Source organism: Cavia porcellus, unplaced genomic scaffold (assembly GCF_034190915.1).
Source record: "Cavia porcellus strain 051 isolate PalLab524CR breed Dunkin Hartley unplaced genomic scaffold, mCavPor4.1 scaffold_4, whole genome shotgun sequence".
NCBI lineage: Eukaryota > Metazoa > Chordata > Mammalia > Rodentia > Caviidae > Cavia > Cavia porcellus.
This window is the reverse complement of record NW_026947487.1, coordinates 119,116,255-119,141,976: the sequence shown is the minus strand read 5'-3', so window position 1 is coordinate 119,141,976 and position 25,722 is coordinate 119,116,255. Positions and strand designations below refer to the sequence as shown.

Here is a 25,722-nt window from a genome sequence, read left to right as displayed (position 1 = left end):
GCCACAGGAGACGTGGCTGTGGGCCTGGGAAGGCTGGGGTGTGGGGAGGTGGCCGTGCCGTCCTGCCCACCCACACAGATTGGGTTTGCAGTTCTCTCTGGAGTGCGGCGGGGACAAGTGCCAGCCCTGCTCTGGCAAAGGTCTGGGGCTACACTGTGGTCATCCTGGCTGTGCCGAGGGGTGGCCCTGTCTTTCCTGCGGTCGGTCCTGAGGTCTGTGCTGTTTCTGCGGCTCCCTGTGTCCCTCCCGGTATCCCTTGGTCTGGGGCCCTTCAGGTGGCACTTTGGCATCCCTGCGGATCCAGCAGGGCTTCGGGACGCAGCTCTGTGCTCCTCCCTGGCTCTGTCGCCTGTGCACCCTGCCTGCCCACACGCTGCCTGCCGCGGTGCCGCGGTCTCCGCGCCCTGGGTGACCCTGGTTCTTCTCTTCCTGTTTCAGGCATGAGCCATGAACCCAAGTCCCCTTCGCTAGGGATGCTTTCCACCGCGACCAGGACCACCGCCACCGTCAACCCCCTCACCCCCTCGCCGCTCAATGGCGCCCTGGTGCCCAGCGGCAGCCCCGCCACCAGCAGCGCACTGTCGGCCCCGGCCGCGCCGTCCTCCAGCTTTGCTGCCGCACTGCGCAAGCTCGCCAGACAGGCGGAGGAGCCCAGAGGTAAGAGGCCCGCGACGGGCCGGGCCGGGTCGGGCCGGCCGGCAGCACCGGGAAGCAGCTGTCTGCACCCACACACGCTCTGCTGTGCTTCGCCTGCATGGGCGCTCCTGTCCTCTCCAAGGCCGCCGTGGGGCACCTGCTGGGCTCCCGACGCCTCCCTGGCAGCCATCCTCGGGGGCAGGTGATCCAGGTGGGGCAGAGCCCTGCTGACTGGACCCTGAGGTCCAGAGCTGGGATTCTGGTGTCTCCGCGGCTTGTGTCCGTGGGCTGTGGCTTCCAGGCTCCTTCCTGTGCTGGCCCGGAGCCCTTCCCGGGTCCCGCTGGCTATGGGCCTGGGCGCTGTCAGGTGATTGCTCCATCAGGTGACCGGCTTGTGACTGCAGCTGCTGGGCCCTCCCTGCCCCAGGGCTCCTTGCTCAGAGGCAGGGGGCCGAGGATGTGGGTGCCCTGGCAGCCTCCACCTGCCACCTGCCCTGTGCTGAGGCCAGGGTCCAGCAGCACAGTTCAGGACTGCAGGGAGTGCTGTCCCCTGGCTCCACAGGGTGGACGGGGCCCTGACCCGGCTGTCCCTCACCATCCCCTTCCCTAGTAGCATCAGCCCACAGCCCTGAGTTGGCTGAGGTGCAGGTGAGAGCTCTGAGCAGAGCGCTCCAGGGGTCCCCGTTCCCAGCTGTGGACACTAGCCCCTCCCACCGAGTGCAGGGCCCACCTGGTGGGTGTGGCTGCAGCCTCTGGAAGCCAGCAGACTCTTGGGACAGGTGTCCCAGCCTGTGCCCAGGGAGAGGGAGGACCCCGTGGTACGGTCTTACTGATGGGGAACCCCACCTTCTGCGCCTGCAGTTCTGGGGGTTGAACTCGTGTTGTGCTGGAATGCACCCCACCCTGCCCTTTGGGGTTCTGAGTTGTCCAGGCGACACTGCACTGCAGCCCTCACCCTCTTCCTGCCCCGGCCTCCCATCCCTGTGGGGCTTGACGTCTAACATTTAGGGCTTTTTAGAGTTTACACTCCGTGAGGTTCGTCCAGTAAGCATAGGCAGGTGGTTTTACTGGACTCAGGTTAGTCCAGCCGTGCCCTCTGTAATCCAGAGTGTCCACAGCCCGTCCAGCCTGGCTAGTGGCATCTCAGTTCTGGGTTCTGGGTCCCCTTAGGTCCTGCCCTCAGCCGACATCTGAGCTGACTGTCATGGTGTCCATGGCCTCAGCAACCCCAGGACTGTGGGTACAAGAGGGGACCCACGGTCAGGCATCCCCAGGCTCCTGTACACAGGGCCGCAGCCCGGTCCCCTCCGCTGCTTGGCTGGCCAGCACAGGCCGCTGCCCTCCCTCACTCGGCTCTGCACACCCGCTGCGGTGTCTTGGGCTGACGTTGCTCCTTGCATGTCTTGTGGGTCCTGCTTAAAGACGGTTCAGACAGAGTGACCGGGCCAGGTGGGCACCTGGCCTGCTGTGTGGCCAGTCTGGTGTCCACCTGACTCGGGGCACACAGGCAGGCGGGCGCTCTGGGGCCGGGCCCCCTCTGTGGCCCATTGTCCTCCATGCCTCTGAGGGTGGCCCTGTCCCTAGGGATGGGGCGCCATGGCCTTCCGTGCTCATCATCCTCTGCCTTTTCTGGGCAACACAGGTGCCCAAGCCTGCACCGAGTCTTCTGGAAAGGGCGTTGGGCCGTGCGCCATCTGGAGCCTGGTGCCACCGGGCTGCATCCCAGCCTGGTGGTGTCATTGTGGGGGATGGGGGTGTTCCCTGGGCAGGCGAGGCTCCACCTAACTTTGAAGTGACCCCTTACCCACCAGCACACAGTGCTTGGGAGTCCCCAGTGACCAGTCCACCCCTGTCTGCACCCCAAGCCCCTGGGCCTGCCCGTAGGCCTCGGTCCCCAAGTCGTCCTGCAGACTCAGCCCTGCAAGAGACTTTGGCCTGCCTAGCCTGCGGGCCCTTCCCCCTGGCAAACCCGGTTGCCTGCCTGCCCCAGCCAGGGCCTCCTGGAACCTCTCCTTCTCTGGGCCCACAGAGTCCCAGCCACCCCCGTCTGTGCGTGATGGCGCCGGGGCTGTGCCAGGCGAGGCTCCAGCTGTGTGGCAATCTGCTGTCTCCCTCGGGGAAGCGGCGCCGTCTGCTGAGGGTGGAGCTGCAGCCTGGAGCTCGTAGCATTCCCTGCCCACGCAACACCGGGCGCTGTGTGCCCCTGTTCCGGGGAGGTGGCCAGGATGGGGCGGGGCAGGACGGGCTCCTGAATGCCGGCCACAGGGGCCAGGGACTCTGCTGTGGACGGTCAGGGAGCCCCCTTGGGATGGTGGCCGCCCCAGTCTTCAGCACTGTCGTGACCTGTGGCCCGGTGGTCACACTCTTTGCAGCCTTGCCAGCACTAGAGGGATGACGGCTGAGGGTGGCACTGCTGGTGGGCACCGGCTCCAGTTCCGCCTGTTTGCTGTAGTGGCATCTCCTGGCTGTCTGCCCGTCCTGTTGCAGGCTTTGCAGGTGAACAGGCCAACGGGGGTCTGGGTACCAACAGGTCCTTGGTGCTAGAAACTGAGATCCTGGCCCAGGCGCAGAGGCTGGCGCATCCTGGCGTGCCCAGGCTAGGTGTCACCCGTGGGCAGGTCTGGCAGGGCCATCCTGCCACCGCCCACCTCGGAAATCCGCCTCTTTCAAAGAAGACAGCAACACAAACATGGTGGTGCCGCCCACCTGGCGTGGCAGCCTCATGCGTGTCCCCGTGCTGCTGGTGGGGCGCAGGCATCTCCAGGCGGTGTCTGGTGTCCCCATCTGTTGTGTGGCACAGGTGTGAGTGTAGCAGGTGTCCTTGGCACTGCAGTCCCCTGGCTCTGGCACGTGGGCGGCAGCGGGCCCAGGGCAGGAGGCAGCTGATGAGGTGGGAACACTCGGAAAGCATCGTGGACCCAGCAGGTGTCTGAGGCCCTCCCAGGGTGACACATCAGGGGACCGTGGGGATGGGTCCCCACCCCGAGGCACCACTGCCTCTTGGTCATCGCTGCCGTTGTCCATTCCTCCCTCCTTGCCCCATATGTCCCTAACATGCAGCAGCAGCCGGACCCCTCGGGGATCCACGCCCGCTCCAAGCCTGTCCTGCATGCCATTCTGAGCACTGGACCCTCCGTATCGGGCCGAGGATCACCCCTAAGAAATGCGTCCAAGACGTCTGGCCCCAGCCCTGTACCCGCCTCCCTCACCCCTGCTGCTGGGCACCAGAGTGGCCTGGTCATGTGCCAGGTGACGGGTAGGCCTGCCCTGAGCAACCTGCAGGCTGCAGTGGACAGTGAGCTTGGCACCTGGCTGCCTGCCTGTCCCTGCTGCTCCTGCTGCACTAGGACCTGGGGGACTCCTGAAGGCTGCCCACCTCTCAGCCTCAGCCTCAGTGCTGTGCGCCATGCATCCCACCTGGGCTGGCTGGCATGACCTCAGGCCGTCGTCACACGCCTTGGGGTCTGTCACAGGGAAAGGAGGCTGGGCCAGGTCTGGGGTGACCTGGTTTTGCCTGCTGGCCCCTCATCCACTAGCTGGTGGCATCCTGCTGTCCCAAGGGCCCTGTGGGAGGCCTTGGAGTCTCCCTCCTGCCCAGCAGGGCAGCCCCACAGGCCCCGGGGGGATGCAGCACGGGGACCCTGGGGCCGAGGTGGTAGGCAGGGCCTTCCCACTGGAGGAAGCGGCTCTGTGGTCAGCCCTCACCTCGCCACCAGCACTAGTGCAAAGTGAGGAGATTGGATCTGGGTACAGATGAGACCAGGCGGACTGCATTCCTGGGGAGCAGGCCGGGCATCCCTAGTGCCAGCACATGACAGGCAGAAATCCTGTCACTGGGTCGCCCACTGCGCTGTCCCTGTCTGCAGCATGGGGTGGGGGGACGGGAGGTGCCGAGTCCTTTGGGGGAAGCTCAAGAGCCGGGCTGTCACCCTGCCAGTGCCCTGGGCTCTGAGGCTGACCAAGGTGACCCCTATCTGCTGCTCTGTGTGTCCCAGTGTGGTCCCTCAGCCTGGCACGGCGTCCGCAGTCGGTGCTCACTGGTTGCCGACCTGACGGTTCCACTTCTGTCGGGGCGAGCTGGCAGGTGCAGCCGTAAACGTGCCGCTCTGGCCCTGTCCCCACTCTGCCACCCGGGCTGGCTTCAGGGCTCGGCTGTTAATTATGGACGGCAGAGGTGATGGGAGTGCTTGTTCTGTCAGCAGCAGCCCGCTCCGACTCATTGGCTAACTGCTGGCTGATACCCCAGTTAATTACGGGGCTCTCGAACCTTCCTGCTCCAGCCGCGCAGTGCGGAGGAGGGCCGGGCGCCAGCCTCCCTAATTGGCCGTGCGCCGTCAGGGCATCGATCGCGCGGTAAGGAGCCCCCACGCTCTGGGGACCAGGCCGCAAAGTGTTGGTGGCCTCCCTCCTAGGCCCTGCCCTGCTGCACTGCCTGGCTCCTGGGCTCCAGTGAGGCTCGCTCAGGATGTGGGGCATCGTGCCCAGCCCAGGCAGCCTCATCAGCCCCTCATGGGGGCGGGGGTCCCTCTGGTGCGTGAAGCTGGGGTCCTGTGGGAGGCCCTGAGCCCATCCACCTTCGGCTACCCATTTTCTGACCCTTGCAGCTCTAGGGCATGGATGCCCACACCCCTTGCCCCTGATCCCAGCACCGTGGCAGGACCACCAGGTGCCGCTTCTGCCCAAGGGTGTGGTGTGGGGCCAGCCACGAGTGGGATGGAGGCGACAACACAGTGGGACACAGGTTGAGCAGTTCGGGCCCAGGCCTTGTCAGGGCTGCTCCTGGGTGTGGTCGTTCCTGGGTCCTGGCAGAGCCCCTCGGGTGAGCCAGGTGGGATGGGGACCCGAGGCTTGGCTGGTTGTTTTTTTTTTAAGAAAGGTCTTTTCCTTGTTGTGCTCCAAAAGTCCCTACAGAGATCTGTGCATCAGACCGCTGGCTGCGCAGGGCTGGCCTAAGGCTGCTCCCCTGGGCACTCCACCCCAGCGCTCTGCCCCCAGCGCTGCTCGGGTCCGGATTTCAACCAGTCCAGGGTTCGAGTCTTTCTGCCAAGGTCTGTAGCACAGCGTGTTTGTCGCTGGCTCTTGGTGTGACTGCGCCCTGGCCCCTTCTTGCCGCTGACAGCCACAGCCGTGGGGCCTTCTGGGTGTGGCCAGGATGACCTCCAACCCTCATCTTGTTCCTGATGTGTGTGAACCTGGGCCGCAAGTGGACACCTGGCTCAGGAAGGGCGGCACCAAGGGGGTGCATTCAGGGGCTGGCAGCCCCTCGCTTGGCCCCTGGGGTTGACTGCCCAGCCCTGCGGCTGCTTTCTCTCCGCCCAGGACGTGGTTCTCCCCTCCTAGGTTCTCGGCCCATGGGGCCTTGAGGCTTCGGGATTCCTAGGGTATGGGGGCACGCTGGGCTGTAGGCAGTCCCTGGTAGGCTGCCCTGCACAGCTGAGCAAATAGCACACAGCACACAGCTTAGGGAGCACCGTAAAGAGGCCGGGGTGCCAGTACGCAGCCCCCTACTCCAGGGATACCTTTTGTCCACCTGGGATATCCTGGGCCTCTGCTTCCTGGTCACAGTTTGAAGTCACCCCCTACTCTGGCCTGTTGTTAAGAGGAACCCAGCTGCATGCTGATGCTTTCTGGGACAGAAAGAAGGTTCTGGAAATGGAGATAGTGTTTGTTCAACAGAGCCAGTTTCCGGCTCACGTGCTTGCCTATGGTGGGGTCACTTCCCAGGTCCCATGCTTGGGAGCGGGCCTGGCGGTCGTGAGAGCCTCCCCAGCTCTTCCCTGGGTGGGCGCACTTTGGCCTTCTGCCTGATGTCCCACCAGTGGCACCAGGACACAAAGGTCCTTCCCATGGGCCTCAGGACCCGGCTCCTCTTGGGCCCACCACAGTGGTGCTGCGGGACGGGAGCTCCTAGGCGCTCGGTGCTCCCTGAGGCTTCCTCTCCTCCAGCTAGGACAGTGGTGGAGTGTCTCGTGCTTGGTGCCTTAGTGGCTGGGCCTGGGATCTGAGGGACAGGGAGGCCAGCACCACCTCCAGCCACACCGGCAGCTCGGGCCTGGAGGGTGCGTCTCGGCCTCCCGCCTGCCTGCAGGTGCGGCAGCTGACGTCAGAGTCTGGCCCAGCACGGCTGCTTCGGGCCATGGCACTGGAGGCCAGAGCTGGGCTGAGCCCACAGCTCACACCACGCCTGCTATGTTCTCTCCTCAGGGTCCTCGCTAAGCAGCGAGTCGTCCCCTGTGTCCTCTCCGGCCACCAACCACAGCTCCCCCGCCAGCACTCCCAAGCGCGTGCCCATGGGGCCTATCATCGTGCCCCCTGGGGGCCACAGTGTCCCCAGCACGCCACCCGTGGTGACCATCGCCCCCACCAAAACTGTCAATGGCGTCTGGAGGAGTGAGAGCCGCCAGGTGAGTGGCCTGAGGTGGGGTCAGGACAGGGCTGGTGGCGTCCTGCAGGGCAGGGCACTTTCTTAGGGCTTGGTGGCACTGCAGAGAGGGCTTGGGTGCAGTGCCCCCAGGCCCAGTGGCTTAGGGTTCAAAATCACCCAGCAGTGGCGGAAGGGTACCCGGGATGCCCGTGGGCAGGCTGGCCTCTGTGAGCTTTCCTGGGCTTGCAGACACAGCTCCCTCATGACCTCCCTTGGTGGCCCCACAGGTCTGTGTCCTGATCTCTTCCCTCAAGGACCCTGGGTAGACTGGGTCTGGCCCCCTAGTGCTGTGTTCCCTTGGTCACCTTCTGAGTGCTGGCAGGTGGGGTCACGGGGTGCATTGCACCTGGGACGATGCTAACCCTCCCCCACCACTACCTCGCCCTGCTGCTGCTGCTGCCCAGTGAGAGTGGACCGAGCATGGGCCAGCGGCTCCTGGGCTCGGGAGCGGCCCTTCCCACCCCTGGCCTGGGCTCCCCACGTGTGCGCAGCTGCTGTGCTGGTCACAGCCCTTCATGCCCGTGGGGACCACCCCGCTCCCCGCCGTGCTCGTTAGTCACCACTGTCAGCCCTGCTTCCTCCTCCGGGAGCTTCTGCCGAGTCCCCACAGGGGCCACACAGCTCCAGATGCTAACTAACCCAGCCAGGCAGCGCGGGAGCGGCGGGCGGGGTGGGCATCCGTGGCAGACAGCAGCTCACAGCCTGCCCCACTGTTGCACACGCACACGTCTGAGGCGACAGGACAGCAGGGTCCTGACTTCTCTGCCACCTTCTGCTGGGCCAAGATGACCTGCTGGCCCAGCACTGTGGCCTTGCCCTGCCCGCCCTGTGTGGAGAGGGGACAGGACGGGCCAGTCCTGGCCTGAGGGCACTGTTCCCAGGCTCCTCTTACCCTGAGGGTCGGCCCCGACCTGGGGACCCTGCATCACCTGGCATAGCTGTCGCCTGAGCCGCCTACGGGTCACATCCTGCCCCTGCCTTGGCTGGACACCATGTGCTGTTGCCCTGTCACTGTCCTCTGAGGGTCCTTACTGCCACGGAGTGACCCTGGGGGAAGGGGCTGCCAGGGCTGGCCATGCGTGGGATAATGAGTTCCTGCCTGGGGCGGGCGGTGGGGACGGCAACTGTGGGCCTGGGCAGCTCGGTGAGGGTGAGGAGAGGCCCCCGGAGAGTTAATCCCTGCGGGGAGCCGCTGGGCTGAGTCACCGGCCTCCGGGGGCTGCAGATGCGGGGGCCAGGGCCTCGGGGACTGGTGGCTCCCGGCGGCGGAGGGGAGAGATGAAATGAAAAATGGTCTGTTTGGAAGCTAAGCGGGCATGTCCCGCCTGTCTGACTGCAGAGACCGCTCTAATCACCGGAGGATGACGGATTCCCCCGCCACCCCTCCTCCTCCCCTTTCATGGCCGCAGCTGCTCCTGCAGCCGCTGTGCAGAAATAACAAGCTGCCCGCAGATGCGCCCCAACGCGCCTGTCTGCCAGGGCGGCTGTGAGACCCGGCCGCCCCCGCCGGGGGTGCCTGGGGGCCGTGGCCTCCTGTGCCCGGCCCTGTGGGGTGCTCCCGGGCCCCACGCCCTCCCGCCCCCCCTGCTGACCTAGTTCCCAGGTGCCCAGCAAAGCCTGGCCGGGCTCCAGCCGGATGGAGGCGGGCGTGTGGGTCGGGCCTGCAGAGCCCACTGCCCTGGCCACTCCCCACCCTCCATCGTCCCGATTGTCCTCAGCCAGGCCAGGAAGGTGCCATCTGGCCCAGCTGCCGTCAAGCAGGCCTTTGTCCCCGGCGGGGGAGAGAAGGGCTGATAGGACAGCTTGGGTCGAGGCCCTGTTAGAGAGCAGGTTCCTCCCCGTGGCAGGGCGGCCTGGAGCCAGCCCTGTTGTTGTGGTGTGTTTGTGGCACACGGCCCCAGACAGGTGTCCAGCCTGTGTGCCGGGAGCTGTGTCCTTCAGGACCCTGCTGGGTGCTGCGCTGGCTCCTGCCCAGCTCAGCCTGGGTGGGCGCAGAGATTCCTTGCTCAGTGCCAGGGCTCAATGCCAGACAGGCCAGGGGCCCCTGTGTGCAAGACCCCCGTTTACCCTCATGCCTGGCCCTACTGCACTGGGAGCAGGCTGCCCCTGACATGTTGACAGATGGGAAAACTGAGGCACAGGGCAGTCATGGTTCTGCCTGGGGACTCTGGTACTGGACAGGATCCTGTGTCCTGAGGCCAAGCCAGTACCTGCCCCGCTGTCATCCCTGGCAGCTGGAAAACCCTGAGGCCAGGCCTTGGTGGGCACGTGTGCGTCCCTCCCGGGAGACGCCATGTGGTCGCCCCCCACCAGGGAAGCATAGGTCGGAGGTCACGAGCCCTCGAGACCCCGCTGTGTGCGAGGGAAGGGAGCAGATGCTGCTGCTCATTAAGGTCCCCGTCAGCAGCCTGTCTCCTTCAATTAGCTGCTGCTGGCTGCCTCCCAGCGCAGGGGCGGAGGGGACGCATGGCGGGCTCTGCGCCTCTGTGGCCCTGCCTGTGGCTGCGGGCAGCCAGTGTCCACCCCATAGTGAGTGAATTCCTGCTGGCTCTACAGGGACACAATTGGGCGCCCCGGCATTTGTGTTTCGTGGCCCAGGGTGGCAGAACCGACCGCCCTGGCCATGGTGCCAGCTCCCTGCCCAGGTATCTGGGCCCTGTCCCCACTGTGGCTGTTGGAAGAGGCAGGGTGTCCCGCACATGCGCCTCAGTGGCCCAGCGGCCCCAGGGGCTCCTGGTCCCCCCAAGGCCTCAGTGCAGACCTGCCTGTTGGGGGCTGTGGCTCCCCTTCCTGCTCCCTTCAGCCTGTTCATTGCTTTCGGAACAGAACCTCCTAGAAAGGCCATCCCTACAGCTGGCCTCTGGGCCTCAGGAGCCCTGGCTCATCTGGTGGCCGCCGGTGGCTGTGTGGCTGTGGCCTGAGCCTGTGCTTGTCCCCCAGGATGCCAGCTCTCGGGGCAGTGGTGGCGGCGGTCGGGAGCGCCTCATCATGGACCCTCCGCTCGCCCAGGAGAAGGCAGGGGCCCCAGCTGTCCCCTCCCACCTGCTCAGCACCCCATACCCCTTCGGCCTGTCCCCCAGCTCAGTCATGCAGGATTCCCGCTTCCCACCACTCAAGTAAGTGCCCCGAGGACGCTGGGAAGGCGCTGCCTGGGGCCCTGTCTGTGCCTGCTGTGGGCTTCGCACTGAGGCTGTCACTTGCTCTGGCCCCACCTATACCTGTCCTTGGATTCCGGGCCCCCAGCCCCCTGGGCCGTGGGGAGCAGCTGTACCCACTGGTGAGGACGCAGCTGCCCTGGCCTGTGGTCCCAGGCCTCCCAGCAGGGCGGCGTCTCGTTAAGAGAGGCAGGACCCGTACCGGAGGGAGGCAGCAGGGCGGCTTCCCGATAGTTCTAGGGGGTGGGCGGGGGTGACCCGCTTCCTGGCTGGACAGGCTCTCTGCTCACTGGTCCCCCTCCCCGCTGTCATCCTGACCTGCAGCCTCCAGCGGCCTGTGCACCACGTGGTGCCCCCCAGCACGGTGACCGAGGACTACCTGAGAAGCTTCCGGCCCTACCACACGGCCGAGGACCTGCGCATGCCCTCCTTGCCCCCGCTCGGCCTGGACCCGGCCACTGCTGCGGCCTACTACCACCCCAGCTACCTGGCCCCGCACCCCTTCCCGCACCCGGCCTTCAGGTGAGTGCCCCTGCGCCACTGCAGGCACAGGATGGGCCCTGCCGGGGTGCTGCGTCCCATTCAGGGCTTCAGCTCAGGGTCCCTTCAGTGGGGTTCTGGTGCTGTCATGAGTCACGTGGCGGCCTCACTAGGTGGGAAGCCCCCGGGTCCCGCCCGAGGGGCCTGGTGCCACTGAAGGGTGGCAGGGCTTCGGCCTGGCTGACCGGAAGCTGGCGGTGGGCGGGGCCTCACAGTCCCGTGGAGGGGTCAGGCAGGTGGGCTGGGGTGTCCCCTCCGTGGCTGGGGTGTCGGGGAGGACCAGGACTCTCGGGCCAGGCGACCTTACACTTTCTGTGTGTGGCTTTGGCGCCCACCAGCCCCCTGCTCTCATACAGGATGGAGGACTCCTACTGCCTGTCCGCCCTGCGGTCTCCCTTCTACCCCATCCCTGCCCCCGGCTCCCTGCCTCCGCTGCACCCCTCAGCTATGCACCTCCACCTCTCCGGCGTCCGCTACCCGCCCGAGCTGTCCCACTCGTCGCTGGCCGCGCTGCACTCGGAGCGGATGTCGGGGCTCGGCGCGGAGAGGTGAGCACGTCCTGGGCCGGCCGGACCCTCCTGCCCTCCGCGCCCTCCCCCACCCCGGCCTGGGAAGCCGCGGGGGGAAGTGCTGGGTGGACCCTGCTCAGGGGCTCTGGGGCTAGTGCCCCCTCGGCTGAAGGGGGACAGTGGGTGTGGGTACCCTAGGATCTTGGGGCGGACCCGTTGGGGCGGCGGAGAGGAGCCTGGCCGCTGGGGCCCAGTGCCACCTCCTCCCTCCCCGTCCCCCGAAGGCTGCAGATGGACGAGGAGCTGCGGCGGGAGCGGGAGCGCGAGGCCGACCGGGAGCGCGAGAAGGAGCGTGAACGGGAGCGGGAGCGCGAGCGGGAGAAGGAGCTGGAGCGGGAGCGCGAGAAGGAGCGCGAGCTGGAGCGCCAGCGGGAGCAGCGTGCGCGGGAGAAGGAGCTGCTGGCCGCCAAGGCGCTGGAGCCCGCCTTCCTGCCCGTGGCCGAGCTGCACGGGCTGCGCGGCCACCCGGCCGAGGAGCGTGGCAAGCCCTCGGAGCAGCTGACGCCGACCCGAGCAGGTAGCTGGCCTTGAGCCCACGCGGAGCCGGGGCAGGTGCGGCCTGTGGCCACCCTCCTGGCCAGCTCCTGGGTGCCCTTTGGAGCGGGTTCTCGCTGGGCCCTTCTGCACCCCGGGTGGGGGTGCCCGCAGCCTTGCTTCCGGCCGTGACGGCCCTGCCCCGAGGGACATGGGGAGGAGGCCGGGGGGGGCCCCCCAGGCCGTCGGTGACCTTGTCTCTCCCCACAGAGAAGCTGAAGGACGCGGGCCTGCAGGCGCCCAAGCCCGTGCAGCACCCCCTGCACCCGGTGCCCGCGCCGCACCACTCGGTGCCCAGCCTGGTCTCCAGCCACGGCGTCTTCTCCCTGCCGCCCAGCAGCGCGGCCGCCGGCCTCCTGCTGCAGCGCAACCACGAGGAGGAGAAGTGGCTGGCGCGGCAGCGGCGGCTGCGGCAGGAGAAGGAGGACCGGCAGTCCCAGGTGTCGGAGTTCCGGCAGCAGGTGCTGGAGCAGCACCTGGACATGGGCCGGCCCGCGGCGCCCGCCGAGGAGCACAGGCCGGACGGCGGCAGGTGGGCCCGCGTGCGCGTGCAGCAGGGGCAGTGCCGGGACAGCTCAGTGACCGCGGGCCCCTGCTCGCCCCACTTTTTAGCCTGTTTTTGCTTTGTTGATTGAGAGACCCTTTTCGATTTTTAACAACTTACACTGCTTTTTAAATAAACAGGCTGGGCACCATAGTGCACACCTGTAGCGTAGCGAGACTCCATCAAGGGAACGGTGCCAGCAGTGCCAACTGCTGGCCACAAAGGTGTGGGGCTGGCCCACGTGCACCCGCCAGCTCTGGAGTAGGCCAGCTCCGGGGGGCCTGTGCCTGGCCCTGGCCCCGCACACTGCCCTGTGCCCTCTGTGTTCCCATCTGCCTCGGTGGCCCTGCCTACTCCCACCACCTGGTGGACATGGCCCCTATTGAGGGCCTCTGCTTCCTGCTTCCTCAGTGTGGAGTGACGGGGAGAGTTCCAGGGTCCCCACAGTCCTCAGGGTTGGGGCGCTGTCCACTTTGGGAAGGCCCAGGGTCCCAGATGCACGCCCTGCCTCCGTTCCCCACGCCGTGAGGGAACTAGCTGGGTCCATCAGCTGTGTCGGAGAGGGCCCTGGCCCACCAGCTGCCTATCACAGCTAGAGTGGCATCCTGTGTGTCACACCGTCTCCTGCCTCACAAGGGCTTGGCTTCACTGGTCCCTGAGCTGCCCCCTGCCCCACTGACCCTCACCACTGCCCACCTAGTGTCTCCTGGGAAAATCTGCCCTACCCTGTAGGTGCTTCCCACTCGGGCTGCCCAGAGCACCACGCAGGGGTCAGGCCTGGCCAGCACCTGGCTGCACACGCTGTGTGCCCCGGGAGCGTGGCGCTCCCTGGGCCTTGTGTTTTCGGCTGGAAACCTGCGAGGTATTTGAAGTGTGCCGACTGTCCCGGTCCCGTCATGCTCTGGCTGCTTGTGCGGCTGGGCTCCCAGCTCTCAGTCTGCAGCCACTCGAAGCTGCCTTTGGGGCCGCGGGCATGTTCCGACCCCTGGCCTGCCTTGCCACAGAGCTGCCTGGCTCACCAGGCAGCGTGGTTCCGAAATCCTATTCTGCTGCCTCAGAAAAAGAAAAACGCTCTGGAGAAAGGACCCGAGACAGGCTTTGGGGAGTCGCCTGGTGTTTAAGTGCGCTGAGGAAGTCCTGCATGGCAGATCGGGCAGCACAGCTGCTCGGGGGAGCCCATGGGTGTTAGATGCCCAGCCCCCAAGGGCCCTCGCGTGCTCCCCTTGTTCTGGCTCACTGCAGTTCGGACAGGGCCATGGAGGGCCATGGGGTGCAGGCCCCGTCCCGTGTACAGGGCTGTAGGCCGGGCACACGCGGAATCCCAGCCGCAGTGCATGGCGCTCCCGTTACTGTCCCTTGGAGGACGGGCTGGTGACAGGGCCACACTTTCAGCAAGGGCCACAGGCCGGCGCCTGTCCTCCCAGAGCTGAGCAAGCAGGCGGGGTAGCGGTCCCCTCCTGCTGCCCCAGCCTGGGTGCTGGCCGGTCGCAGCCTGTGTGTGACTGGGGGGCCGTTTGCTCTCTCCCCAGGCAAGGACCGACCCGGCTGGAGCAGGGCAGCCGGGAGGCCCCGCAGCACTTTGGCGGGCCACCTCCGCTCATCTCCCCCAAGCCCCAGCACCACACGGTGCCCACAGCCCTCTGGAACCCGGTGTCTCTGATGGACAGTGCCCTGGAGACGCGGCGGCCCGAGAGCCACCCCCTGCACGGCCACACAGCCACGTTCGAGCCCAGCCGCCAAGCTGCCGTCCCGCTGGTGAAGGTGGAGCGCATCTACTGCCCCGAGAAAGCCGAGGAGCCCCGAAAGCGCGAGGCCGCCCCGCTGGACAAGTACCAGCCGCCGGCGCGGGAGGCGGGCGGCCTGGAGCCCGCAGTCTTTCCGCACGGGCCTGGACCCTTCCTGGCTGAGCTTGAAAAGTCCACGCAGAGCCTCCTGGGCCAGCAGCGGGCCTCCCTGCCCCAAGCAGCCTCCTTTGGGGAGCTCAGTGTGCCCGTGAAGCCCGGTTCACCCTACCGGCACCCGGCGCCCCGCGGCCCTGACCCCGCCTACATCTACGACGAGGTCCTGCAGCAGCGCCGGAGGCTGGTCAGCAAGCTGGACCTGGAGGAGCGCAGGAGGCGTGAGGCCCAGGAGAAAGGTCCGGTCCCCCGAGTGGCCCTGACCTAGGTGGGAGGGGTCATGGCGGGCCTGGGGACCCTGGCACGGGTTGTGACGGGCTCCACAGCAACAGGGAGACAGACCAGGGGCTGGCAGGGCACCTCGCCCCAGGAAGCCACTTGGGTCCTGTCTGCAGACGCTGCCACAGACACGAGGGATGAACGGTGGCCTTTACTAACACTGTGGCATGAATAAGGGCGCGGCTGGCAGGCCTGGCCCTGTGTCAGGTGCAGGCAGGTGGCCAGGGAGTGAAGGGCAGGGCGGGCGCCGTTGGGAGCAGGGCCGGGCGCGAGGCTGTCCCTGACACCCGCCTGCACCGGGAGGCTGGGGCACACCTCGGCTCAGGCCAGTCCCGTGTCTCCCATGGGAGCCTGGCCCTGTCTGCCGGGGATGTGGCTCCTGGCTGGAGCAGGGGTGCCACTCTAGGCTGGATGGGGGCCCAGCAGGGTTTTCTGCCGTGCCTACCTCACACGGGCGAGGGGCTCTGCCGCGGGTCTCTGCCCGTCCCCTCCTGGCAGCACAGGTCAGGCGTGGCGCGGGGCTGCTATGGTAGCGGGTGGTCCAGGGGAGCCAGGCGTTGCCACGCTGGGACTCCGTGTTGGGTCCTGCCAAGTGGAAGGGACCCGCCCACCCGCTGACCGCAGCTGCCTCTGCCCTCAGGCTACTACTACGACCTGGACGACTCCTACGACGAGAGCGACGAGGAGGAGGTCCGGGCCCACCTGCGCTGTGTGGCCGAGCAGCCGCCGCTCAAGCTGGACACGTCCTCCGAGGTATGGGCCTCCCCGCTCCGCGGAGTGCTCCGGGCTGGGCTGTCGGTCCCCAAGTCAGGCCCACCCGTGCAGTCTGTCCCCTGGGGTGCCGGGTCCGCCGCTGCACGGACCGCAGACCCCGGCAGGCGACCCCAGGACAGTGGAGGCGTGCCACTGCCGGTGGTTTCAAACTCATTTGTTCTCTTTCCAATCCAGAAGCTAGAGTTTTTGCAACTTTTTGGCTTGACCACCCAACAGCAGAAGGAGGAGCTGGTGGCCCAGAAGCGGAGGAAACGGCGGCGGATGCTGAAGGAGCGGAGCCCGTCCCCGCCGGCGGTGCAGAGCAAGAGGCAGGCGCCGTCGCCCCGCCTGGCGCTGTCCACCCGCTACAGCCCCGACGACATGAACAACAGCCCCAACTTCGAGGAGAAGAGAAGGTTCCTGACCATCTTCAACCTGACCCACATCAGTGCGGAGAAGAGGAAAGGTACGGCCCGCCCGCGCTCCAGCAGTCCGTTTGGCCCCATTGTGGGTGACCACGGTGCTGCACACTCAGCGTGTCCCGAGTGGACGGCTGCCCGCCACTTGTCCGGCTGGCACCTGAGCTGGTGTGTAGGGGCAGCCCCGCCGTGCAGGCTGTGCCTCTGGGGGGTCCTCGCCACGCCTTGCTGGGCTGTGGCCTGGGAGGAGCCCAGCACAGGTGGCTGGTCGTGGTGAGGGTGCGTGGCTCCGGGAGCAGAGGTCCCCAGCGCCACCCACAGCAGGAGGGCGCAGCTGGCCCCTTCCGGGCTACCATGCCTCGAGACGCTGGTGCCCGCTGTGGGTTTTAGGGCCCCTGTGGCCACTTGTGCCCTCTCTGGAAGAAAAAGAAGGCAGAGAGAGCTGTTTGTGTGCGCGCAGTGGCTCCCCAGTGAGTCCCCGCCAGCCCTGGGAGGGTCGCGGCAGGTTTTTGCCAGCACAAGTCCCTGGGGATGTGCCTAGGGTTTTTGGATTTTGTAGGGAATTTTTAGTTTTTCTTCTTGGTTTTTTATTGATTTATTTATTTTTGTATAATCCATCTTGTCGCCTGACTGGATTTCTAGAGCAAGCCTTCGGCACTGTGGCCGCTTCGGTTTCAGAGCTGGCACAAAGCGTACCGAAAGGGGGCCCGCAGCGTGCACCGCCCGGGCACCGGGTCGGGCTCCGGGAGCAGGGCTGCGTGGTGGCACCATGCTCGGACCTGCCCTTGTCCTTTACACGGGAACACTTCCTCGGAAGTCACCAGGAACAGCAGGGCATCACTGCCCCCGTGCCATGCGCCGGCTGCCCGGAACACTGCAGCAGCGGCCCGCCCAGTGCCAGGCTGGCACCCGCGTCCTGGCAGGCAGGACTCTCGCCCTGCTCAGCAGCTGAGCCCTGCACCTTAACCCGGCTGCTTTTCTCACAGACAACGAGAGACTTGTTGAAATGCTCCGCGCCACAAAGCAGCGAACACTGTCCGCAGCGCTGCCCGACGCCTCGGCAAACGCTCCGGGGGACAGTCCCGCCGTCGCCCTCAGCGGTAAGGGAAGGCCGCCCTCCCGCCACTGCCCGGGGTCAGAGGTGGTGCTCCAGGTTGTCTTCGTGGTGGACCTGACCGGCTGGAGGCGACCTTCTCCACCCCCGCAGTCCCACGGGCGCCTGGGACGCGACTCGGCAGCACTCGGCGAGGCACGCTGCCCAGTGGTCTGTGCACCGCCCCCAGAGCCTCGTGCCCAAGAAAGGGGCCCGAGCCCCGAAGCACCATCTGCTGAGCTGTCTTGCATTCCCGGCCGGCCCGGCCCCTGCTGTCGCCTTGTCTCCCGTCCGGTCGCATCTGCCTGCTGAGCCAGTGGGGACTCCTTCCGGGTCACCCTTAGCGTGCTCCCTGGTGCTTTCTCAGCTGGCTGGTCTAAACGCCACCTTCCCGCTGGGTGACCGGAGCAGCTTGCCTGTCTGCTGCCTCAGGCCCTCGGGGCACCGTTCCGGGATGGACTTGCTGCTACAAGTGCCGCCTGTTCGGCCCCAGCCACGTGCACAGGGGCACCCCGGGTCTTGGTCCCCTGCACTAGGTCCTTTAGCTCACAGGTCTGGCCAGGCATGGTGGCTCACGCCTCTCGTTCTAGCACTCTCAGGAGGCTGAGGCAGGAGGGTCACTGTGAGTTTGAGGACAGCTTGGGCTACATAGCGGAGTCAAGGCCAGCCCTAACTACAAGGCGTGACCCTGTCTCCAAAGCTAAAGCAAAAACCTAAAAATTGTGATTTGCAGCCCTTAATGTCTCCCCACTTTCTGTCTCTCCAAGATGCAGCCACGCAGCCCGCCTCTCTGGAGACAGAAAAGCCTATTGGTATTGCCGCCTCGTTGTCTGATGTCCCCAAAGCCATGGAGACTGGGAGACTGGACCCGCTCAGGCCCCGGGAGCTATCGAGAGCCCAGGAGCCGGCTCCTAGCAGCGGTGAGAAGGCCAGGCTGAGCGAGGCCCCCGGGAGCAAGAAGAGCCTGAGCATGCTCCACTCCATCCGGGGCTCCGCGCCCAAGGACACCCCTGTGCCATTGTCCCACAGCATCAACGGGAAGAGCAAGCCGTGGGAGCCCTTCGTGGCAGAAGAGTTTGCACATCAGTTCCACGAGTCAGTGCTGCAGTCCACGCAGAAAGCCCTGCAGAAACACAAAGGTAACGCGGCTGCCCGTCTGCCCTGTGCCGGGTCCCTAGCAGCTGCCGAGCACGGCCGCGCCGGGGCTTGGGGTGGCGCCTTGCACTGCGGTGCCCAGCGGCAGCCGGGGAGCTTGCGGACAGTGCCCGGAGGGAACCCAGCGCCCACAGCTGGCCTGCACCCTGAGCTCCTGATATGTCCAACACGGCTAGTCAGTGGACTATTGGCCAGCAGTCCTGTGCGCCCTGCAGCACAGTGACCTTACCAGCTCCCCTCATCACCCCACACTCACTGGGGACTACCCCCAGATGCCCTCCATGGGGTCCTCGAGCACCAACCACAGAGTAGCTACCTGACCCCACGGGCAAGTCTCCACATGCATTCTGGGTGGGGGTCACTATGGTGACTCTGGAAGGGATCAGAACAGAAACTCAGTAAAGACTGAGAACCCAGCACACTGGAGGCTGAGGCAGGAGGATCGTTGCAATTTCGAGGCCAGCCTGGGCTAGAGTGTACTCAAGGCCAGCACGGACTGCATAGCAAGACCCTGTCTCAGAAAGACAAACAACAAATACCCACCGAGTGCACGGTGCAGTTAACTCTGGTATCAGAAGAACACTTAGTCAGTCCGCTGACACCGAAGCCCTTAAAGCCCGAGCAGTGGTCAAAGCGTTGGTCTCTGCTGTGCAGTGCCAGAGGACTGAACCCCCAGGGCCTTGGTACTGAGCCGCAGCCCTAGTTCATTCTTACTTTTGGAGACAGGCTGCCAAGGCTGGGCTTACGACTAAGTTGCTCGGGCTCAGTTCGGACTTGTGGTCCTCCTGGCTCAGCCTCCAGGCTGCCAGATCACACTCAGGCTAGAGAGCGTTTGCAGACGTGCAGCTCGGATCTGTGCCCAGGTCTTGAGTTAGCTCTGTCAACAGAGATGAAGCAGTACATGCGCCCAGGAAGGCAGCTTCCCCCAGGACGGAGGCAGGAGCCGGGGCAGACTGGCACCACGTCACAGCTGGGCTGTGGAGGGCTCGGGGGCTGGAATGCCCTGGCCCTTCTTCCTGCAGGGTGGCAGGGTGGGTGCGTGGGCCACAGGCTCCTGCTGCCCATGCCCAGGCCACAAAGAAATGCACACCCGCTGGTGGACCCGGCCGGGCTCACTTCTGCGCTCTGGCTGAGCAGAACTCGGGTCCCTGGTACCGTCTTGTGCCCCGAGGCATGAGGCAGAGCCCTCGTCTGTGGCCTGGCGCTGGTGGATGAGAGGACCTTGCACCCAAGGCAGGGCACAGCCCCCCTGGAGAGCGAGCCTCGCCCTGTGAACATCCTTTTCTCCTCCCCAGGGAGCGTAGCTATGCTGTCTGCAGAGCAGAACCACAAGGTCGACGCCTCTGTCCACTACAACATTCCTGAGCTGCAGTCGTCCAGCCGCGTCCCCCTACCCCAGCACAATGGGCAACAGGAGCCCCTCGCTGGGAGGAAGGGTCCCCTCACACAGGAGGTGGACCAGGACTCAGAAGAGGATGATGAGGAGGAGGAGGAGGACAGCGGCGAAGAGGAAGACGAGGTCCCCAGGCGCAAGTGGCAAGGGATTGAGGCGATTTTTGAAGCTTATCAGGAACACGTAGAAGGTACGCGGCAGGGCGGGGATGAGTGGGGGGGGGGCTGTCGCCCACCCAGGCTGTGGGGCGTCCACCCTAGAGCTGCGGCTTCCCAGAGCACCGCTGGACACTCGCCCTGCCAGGCAGTGTCCTTGGGCTCTGTAGGTGCCCCTGCCCAAGCCCCACGCAGGTCTCACTGGGGCAGGGCTGGATGGGGCTTCACCTGCTGGGGCGCAGCCTGCCCCAGCCCACACACCCACCCCGAGACGGTGAAGTGCAGTAAGCAGCACCCACCGGTGGCCTCTGTCCCTAGGATGGCCCAAGCTTGGATCTTGCGCCCTGCGCTGCTTGTGAAATACTCCGTGCCCTGGTCTGTGCAGGCCGGGCGCAGGCTTGCCCCTCAAGGCTGCTCCATGGGTGCAGGTCCCCCTCAGCTAGCTCCACACTGCAGCTCCCTTGTGGGTGGGCCGCTGCCGCCTCTGGGTGGCGAGCTCTGCTCCACACTCAGAGCCACGCACCGGAGCGTCACTGCAATGGCTCTGCCTCGGTTTCTCGGGGTATCTGCGGAGTCCTTTGGGGAGCGGAGGGGGCACAGCCCCTAGCCCTGCGGGCACTGCTGTGACATCCGGCTGCCACCACCGCCTCCTCCGCATTCTGTCACATACTGCTGTGCTGTAGGGTGGTGGCCTGCCTCGTGGCTGCTCGGGTGCTTGTCCCGTTGCTCGGTATTTGTTCCAAGAACGCCCTTGGAAGCATTGGAAGTGACTGTTCCCTTGGGCTGTGTCTGTGCGTGCTCAGCAGTGGCAGCCGCAGGTGGTGAGGTTAGAGGGGTGGATGCCGCCTCCCCGGGCCTGTGGGGCCCGGTTTGAGGTTAAAAGGGGTATTGTTCCGTATTTTCCTGAGTGGCAGGTTCCCCTTCTCTTACTGTGTGCCACACCGAGGACTCGTGCATGCGGAGGGTGGCAGACCAGCTCCAGCACCCAGGGGGTGCAGCCCCCGCGGCCTGGCCACTCTCCCCAGGGACTGGCCTAGCGGTCCTCCTGGGATCGGACTCGGCTGTCCTCGGCGCCGGCCTCCGGCCACAGAGGGTAGAAGCATCTTGCTGTCTTCAGCTCTGAGAGAGCCCTGTCAGAGCCAGCCATGCCTGTGCTCCCTGGAGGCGGAGGCGGGGAGTCCCGAGTTCAAGGCCAGCTGAGCGTGGGGCTCGGTGCCAGAGCGCTTGGCAGGAGTGTGGCGCCCAGGCCATCACGGCACTGGAGGGAGGCCCTTGGTTGCTTTTTGGAGCGCACGGCATGGCGCCGCGTGGCGACGTTGCCTTTGACCACATTCGGGAAACGCGGTCTTTGCGTGCTTTTCTGTTGGTGCCGGGGACTGAACTCACAGCCCCGCGCGCACCGGGAGGCCCTCACTTGGAACTGGCACTCATCCTTAGAGGCCTGAGGTAGCAGTCTCAGATGGCCAGACTACAACTTTCAAAGGTTTTTTTTCTGCTGGAAACTTGGTGGTCCACTGTGTGAGCGAGGTGCGGGGGGCTTGGCGCTGCGAGGTGTTAGGAATTTTATTTGCCAGGCTTGCCCGGGCTTCCGGTGTGTGCTCTCCCAGGCCTGTTGAGGCGGGCGGTCCTTTCCCCTGTGCCCACCCGTGCCGAGGGACCCGTTCCAGCTGGGTGGACTCCAGTACTGTGGAGCGGTGTGTTTCCATCGAGCGCGTTGGCAGCCCGGGTGCGGACGGCACCCTGTCCCGAGTAGGACGGTCGTGGCGTGGCACCGAGCCACCCGGGCTCCGGGGACGAGTTCGGGGCCAGCTTGAAGCCTGCAGGGAGACCTGCTCACGGCGCAGGCGCAGTCCATGCCATGTCCAGGGCCCGCCAGGCAGCCCCCTCGGTTCCCCGCAAGGTTAAAGTCCCGCTGCGACCTAAGCAGCCCTGGCAGCTGTGTGAGGCGGAGTTGATGTCAGCCCTGGTCTTTTTTAGCAACTTAAGCTGCAAGAAGCCTCACTTTGTGCTGCAAGGCTGTAAGTTTTCTGGCTTTGCCGTCGGTGTCGCTGTAACCACCATGGGATCGCAATCCCTCACTGTCCAGTGTGGCAGGGTTCAGCAGTGCTGGGCACTGACCAGCCCAACGGCTGCAGGCTGGAGGCAGTGGCGCAGGCTCGGAAACCAAAGCACAAAAGCAGTCAAAGGCCGGGCCCGGTGGCATCTGGCAGAGGCTGCGGGCACCGCGGGGCTGGCAGCCGCGGCCCGTCCAGGACGCGTCCTCAGCACCTCTGTTCTTCCAGAGCAAAACCTGGAGCGGCAGGTGCTGCAGACCCAGTGCCGGCGGCTGGAGGCCCAGCACTACAGCCTCAGCCTGACCGCGGAGCAGCTCTCGCACAGCATGGCGGTGAGCGGGACACTCGGGGACTAACCCGGAGGGACCCCGCTCCGGAGGGGTGGATGGAGGTGGACAGTCCCGGGGGAGAAGGTCCAGGTGTCGGCTGGTTGTGCTGCACACTTGCAGCCCAGCTCAGAGCTGGGAGTGCCGGCATCCATGACGCAGGGACCTGCTAAATGGCCCCGAGGCCCTGTGCATGTGGACCTGGTGGCCCCGTCCGGGCGGAAGGGGCATTTCCGGAGGCTGGGCGGAGCGGGCTCGCTGACGGGGTTTCCCTCTGCAGGAGCTGAGAAGCCAGAAGCAGAAGATTGTCTCAGAACGGGAGCGGCTCCAGGCAGAACTGGACCACTTACGGAAGTGCCTTGCCTTGCCCGCCATGCACTGGCCTAGGGGTTACTTTAAGGGATACCCGAGGTGACGGTTTCCCTATGCCAGGCCGAACCTATAGTATAGAAATATTATCTATTTTATTACCTTGAATATTTAATATTTTTCACCGGGAGGTTTGAAGCTTAAAAAATGAGAATGTGCCATGCATGAAGCAGAGGATTCCAGGCTCCAGAAAGAAGCAAACGAACTCGACTTCAGTGCAATCAGATCACCTTTGTCACTCCAAGCAGCCAGCGTAGGACGCCGTAGTTCCCTAGAGGTTAACGATCACCTTCCCAGGCCCTCTCCTGACCCACGGCCAGCACTGACGGCCTCGCCTCGCCTCGCCTGGTGCATGGGCTCGGATCTAAGCAGCAGGCCTGTCTGTCGTGCTGCCGAGCTCCTGTGCCCCAGACCAGGGTGGCTCCTGCTGCAGCGTCAGGGGTGGCCTTGTGTCCTCTGCCCAGGAGCGAGGCCGACCGAGCTGGAAAGGTTGGGTGCGTTGTAAGTAAAGGGCTTATTCTTTTCAGTTGCTTTTCTGCAAAATTATCTTAAAACACCCAGTCCTAGGAGCACAGAGTAACCCAAGGCTTTGCCTGGAGGTACCTGTCCACTGCCCCGCGGGGAGAATGTGCAGCTGTGTCCCCAGCACCCCACCTGATTGTCACTGCGGGGGGGGGGGGTGTTTTCATACACCGTAAATTTGGAGAAAAGTCAAAAGGTGCTTCAGCCTTGTACTGTGTATATATATTAAAAAACAAAGTTTTGTATGTTTTTATTACTTTTAATTGTTATAAAAAGCCTGCCATTTTTAATATGTGGTTTGGGGGATTTTCGTTTGTTTTTCCTGTTTGGGGGTTTGTTTTTCCTGGGAAAAGAAAAAAACCCTTGCTTTTAGTGTTTGTACTGCTGCTGGTCAGGACATTAAAATATTGAGGTTTTTAAAAATTAAGAAAAGTAAAAAGAGCTTACCACTGGCGCTTATGCGATCCCGTCGTTTTTAATTTGAGTTGCACCGGAACCTGTTGTAGTAGAAAGCCATGCGTCCCTTCTGTCCTCCCGTCCTCCCGCCCTCCCTCCCCACCCCTGGACAAGGTAGTGACCAAGAACCCGCTGCTGCGAAGCGAGGGGACAGTCTGTGGCGGGAACGAGACCTGTGACAGCCACGCGCACAGCCCTGGGGCTTGCTGAGAGCCAGCCCTGCGGCAGAGCGGAGATGCCCGAGCACAGGAGCAGGGCAGGGCCTTCAGCGGCTCTACTTGGATGCCAAGCTTTGTAAAAGCCTCCCGTAGGGTCCACGCCTTCGGAGCAGAGTGCCCCCTTGACCCTGATGACGGGCGTGGACGGGCCACAGCACCGGCCAGCGAGCCCAGCACCGGGGCTGCCTCCTGATCCCAGTTCCTCCTTCCCAGCAGGCAGCGTAGCACCTGGTAGCAGATGGGGCAGAAAGGCTTCGCGGGGCCCAGGGGCGGAGCGGGGCCGGGGCTGGAGCTGACCTTTGCCGGCTACTTGCTGCTGTGCTCCTCGCCCTGAGCTCCGCCCGCGCTGGGCAGTGGCTTGCTGGCAGCTGGCACCATGTCGCTTATCTGCCCCCACAGTTTGCTTTGTGCGCCTGCCAAGACTTCCCGTTATTAGCAAACTCACACAGAAAGTGCCCTGGTCGGTCAGCGCCTTCTGGCCCAAGGAGCAGGTAGACAGGACTGAGAGGCCGTGCTGGGCCTCAGCCCCTGCAGAGATGCCAAGAGGGTGCAGCTTCCGCAGGGCAGGCGAGGCGAGGGCTGCACGAGCTGTGGGGCCCCAGCAACGCTGCCTTTGCCCGCTAGGCTCTTCCCTAAGCCGTTCATGGGGCGAGGGCTTCGGAGCCGCACCCCCGCAGTCCCCAACATGGCGGGTGAGGTCGGATGCACTTGCTGGCCAGCCTTGGAAATGGGCACGGCCCCTCCCAGACCCAAGGGCGGCCCCTGGGCTGGACGGCCCGGCGGGGTGGCACACAGAACCAAGGGTGCGTGCTTGGCAAAGGTCCCCGCCCTGCAGGAACTGCTTGCCACAAGCTTCTCTATGTCCTGCCTCTTAATATCCCGTCTGCGGGGACGCCTGGGTGTCCGTTTGCCCCAGGAGTAACACAGATGACAATCAGAACGTAAGTACAGACGGGCGAGGCAGCACACAAACCGGGAAGCAGGTGGCAAGTGTCTCTAACAGACTCCACCCTGGGTCTCTGACAAGTTTTCCCATCCGACAGTCAGTTTTCAGAGAACAGATCTGTGTTCAGTTGATAAGCACGTGACCTTGAAGCTTTCTGTTTGGTTTTTCTTGCTCAGTGTGAGGCAGCTGAACAGTCCCACAGCAGTCTGCTCCACAGTGGATTCTGCAGCCTGTCAGTATTTACACGAATACCTCAGTCCTCCACTGTCTTCCCACACCACTGCAAGCGACAGCTGCCACCTGCCCTGACGGGGAATTCACTGAACTTGGGGGCACACAGCCAGATGCTAGATGGTGTGGTTCCATTTAATCCGATCCAAAATGTCCAAATAGAACAAAACCACCACGCTAGGGTTTCCAAACTTTCAATCAACACCCTAGCCTTAACACGGGCAAAACGTTCGATCAGGACTCGCATTTCCGGGTCGTTCCCTAAGGATGTTCAGTGTTAAAAGGAGCCTGCATCTTCAGCAGCAAGGAATTCAACCCCAGGAAACCCTAAGCTTGTAGCACACTGCAAAGTAGCTCAGGCCTACCAAATCCTGTCACTGAACTTGAAAGCAGACCCTCTCCTGCAGACAACCCAAGGGTCCGCCACAAGCTGGCCACAGTGGGCACGGCCCTGCCCTCCTTAGAGCGTAGTAGCCACTTAGCAGCTCTCCACCCTCCCCAGTAACCAGGCTTTGACGTCACACTTGGTAGCCTGTCCCCAGCTTCCGGCCCAGTGCTTCAGCCCCCAGACTCTGCCTCGAGGAGGAGGACGTGCTCACCGCTGGTGTCACCTGTCCGTGCCTGTGCTCCACTGCTAGGACAGCAGACCCACGCTCGGGGGGGGGGGGCAGGGAGGGTAGCAGTGCCTCGGTCATCCTGGGGGCATTTAGATGCTGTGAAATTAAACTGTTCTAAGTGTACTTGTTTGAATTAACTGTATTGTAATATTATTTGTTGAATGTAGTAATTAGGTATTTATGAATATATGGCTGTAATTTCTGACAACATCCAAAAAATAAAATCTTCCTAAATCACGTTAAGAGGAAATCTTCCTTATGTTCCGGTCCGGCCCACAGAGGGCTCCGTCCCTGCAGCACAGTGACGCGAGGCCTTCGGCTGCACAAGCTGGCGGCTCCGAAGAGTGGGGCATTAGGGTGAGCTGGGAGGTGCCGCGGCCGCCCTGCATTAGCAAGCGCGCTCGTCCCGAGGCACCGGGTGCGATCAGCTGCCACC

General features: G+C 64.5%; 1 protein-coding gene across 5 annotated transcripts in view; it reads left to right on the top strand.

The window, feature by feature from the left end:
- Window positions 1–25,523, top strand: part of Gse1 (Gse1 coiled-coil protein) — a 242,536-nt gene extending 217,013 nt beyond the window's left edge. The window contains exons 3-17 of one of the 5 annotated variants that reach the window (XM_063247763.1): window positions 439–657; window positions 6,841–7,040; window positions 10,001–10,176; window positions 10,540–10,737; window positions 11,112–11,303; window positions 11,549–11,841; window positions 12,069–12,390; window positions 13,932–14,539; window positions 15,220–15,332; window positions 15,528–15,798; window positions 16,738–16,851; window positions 17,612–17,983; window positions 19,295–19,582; window positions 21,830–21,933; window positions 22,208–25,523. In XM_063247763.1, coding sequence (XP_063103833.1) covers window positions 439–657; window positions 6,841–7,040; window positions 10,001–10,176; window positions 10,540–10,737; window positions 11,112–11,303; window positions 11,549–11,841; window positions 12,069–12,390; window positions 13,932–14,539; window positions 15,220–15,332; window positions 15,528–15,798; window positions 16,738–16,851; window positions 17,612–17,983; window positions 19,295–19,582; window positions 21,830–21,933; window positions 22,208–22,342 — 3,605 coding nt within the window. In that variant the 3' untranslated portion in view covers window positions 22,343–25,523. Of the gene's footprint in view, window positions 1–438; window positions 658–6,840; window positions 7,041–10,000; window positions 10,177–10,539; window positions 10,738–11,093; window positions 11,304–11,548; window positions 11,842–12,068; window positions 12,391–13,931; window positions 14,540–15,219; window positions 15,333–15,527; window positions 15,799–16,737; window positions 16,852–17,611; window positions 17,984–19,294; window positions 19,583–21,829; window positions 21,934–22,207 lie in introns of those variants that run through there. The other 4 variants (XM_063247764.1, XM_063247762.1, XM_063247765.1 and 1 more) reach the window with 4 other exon arrangements.
- The last annotated feature ends 199 nt before the right edge of the window (window positions 25,524–25,722 follow it).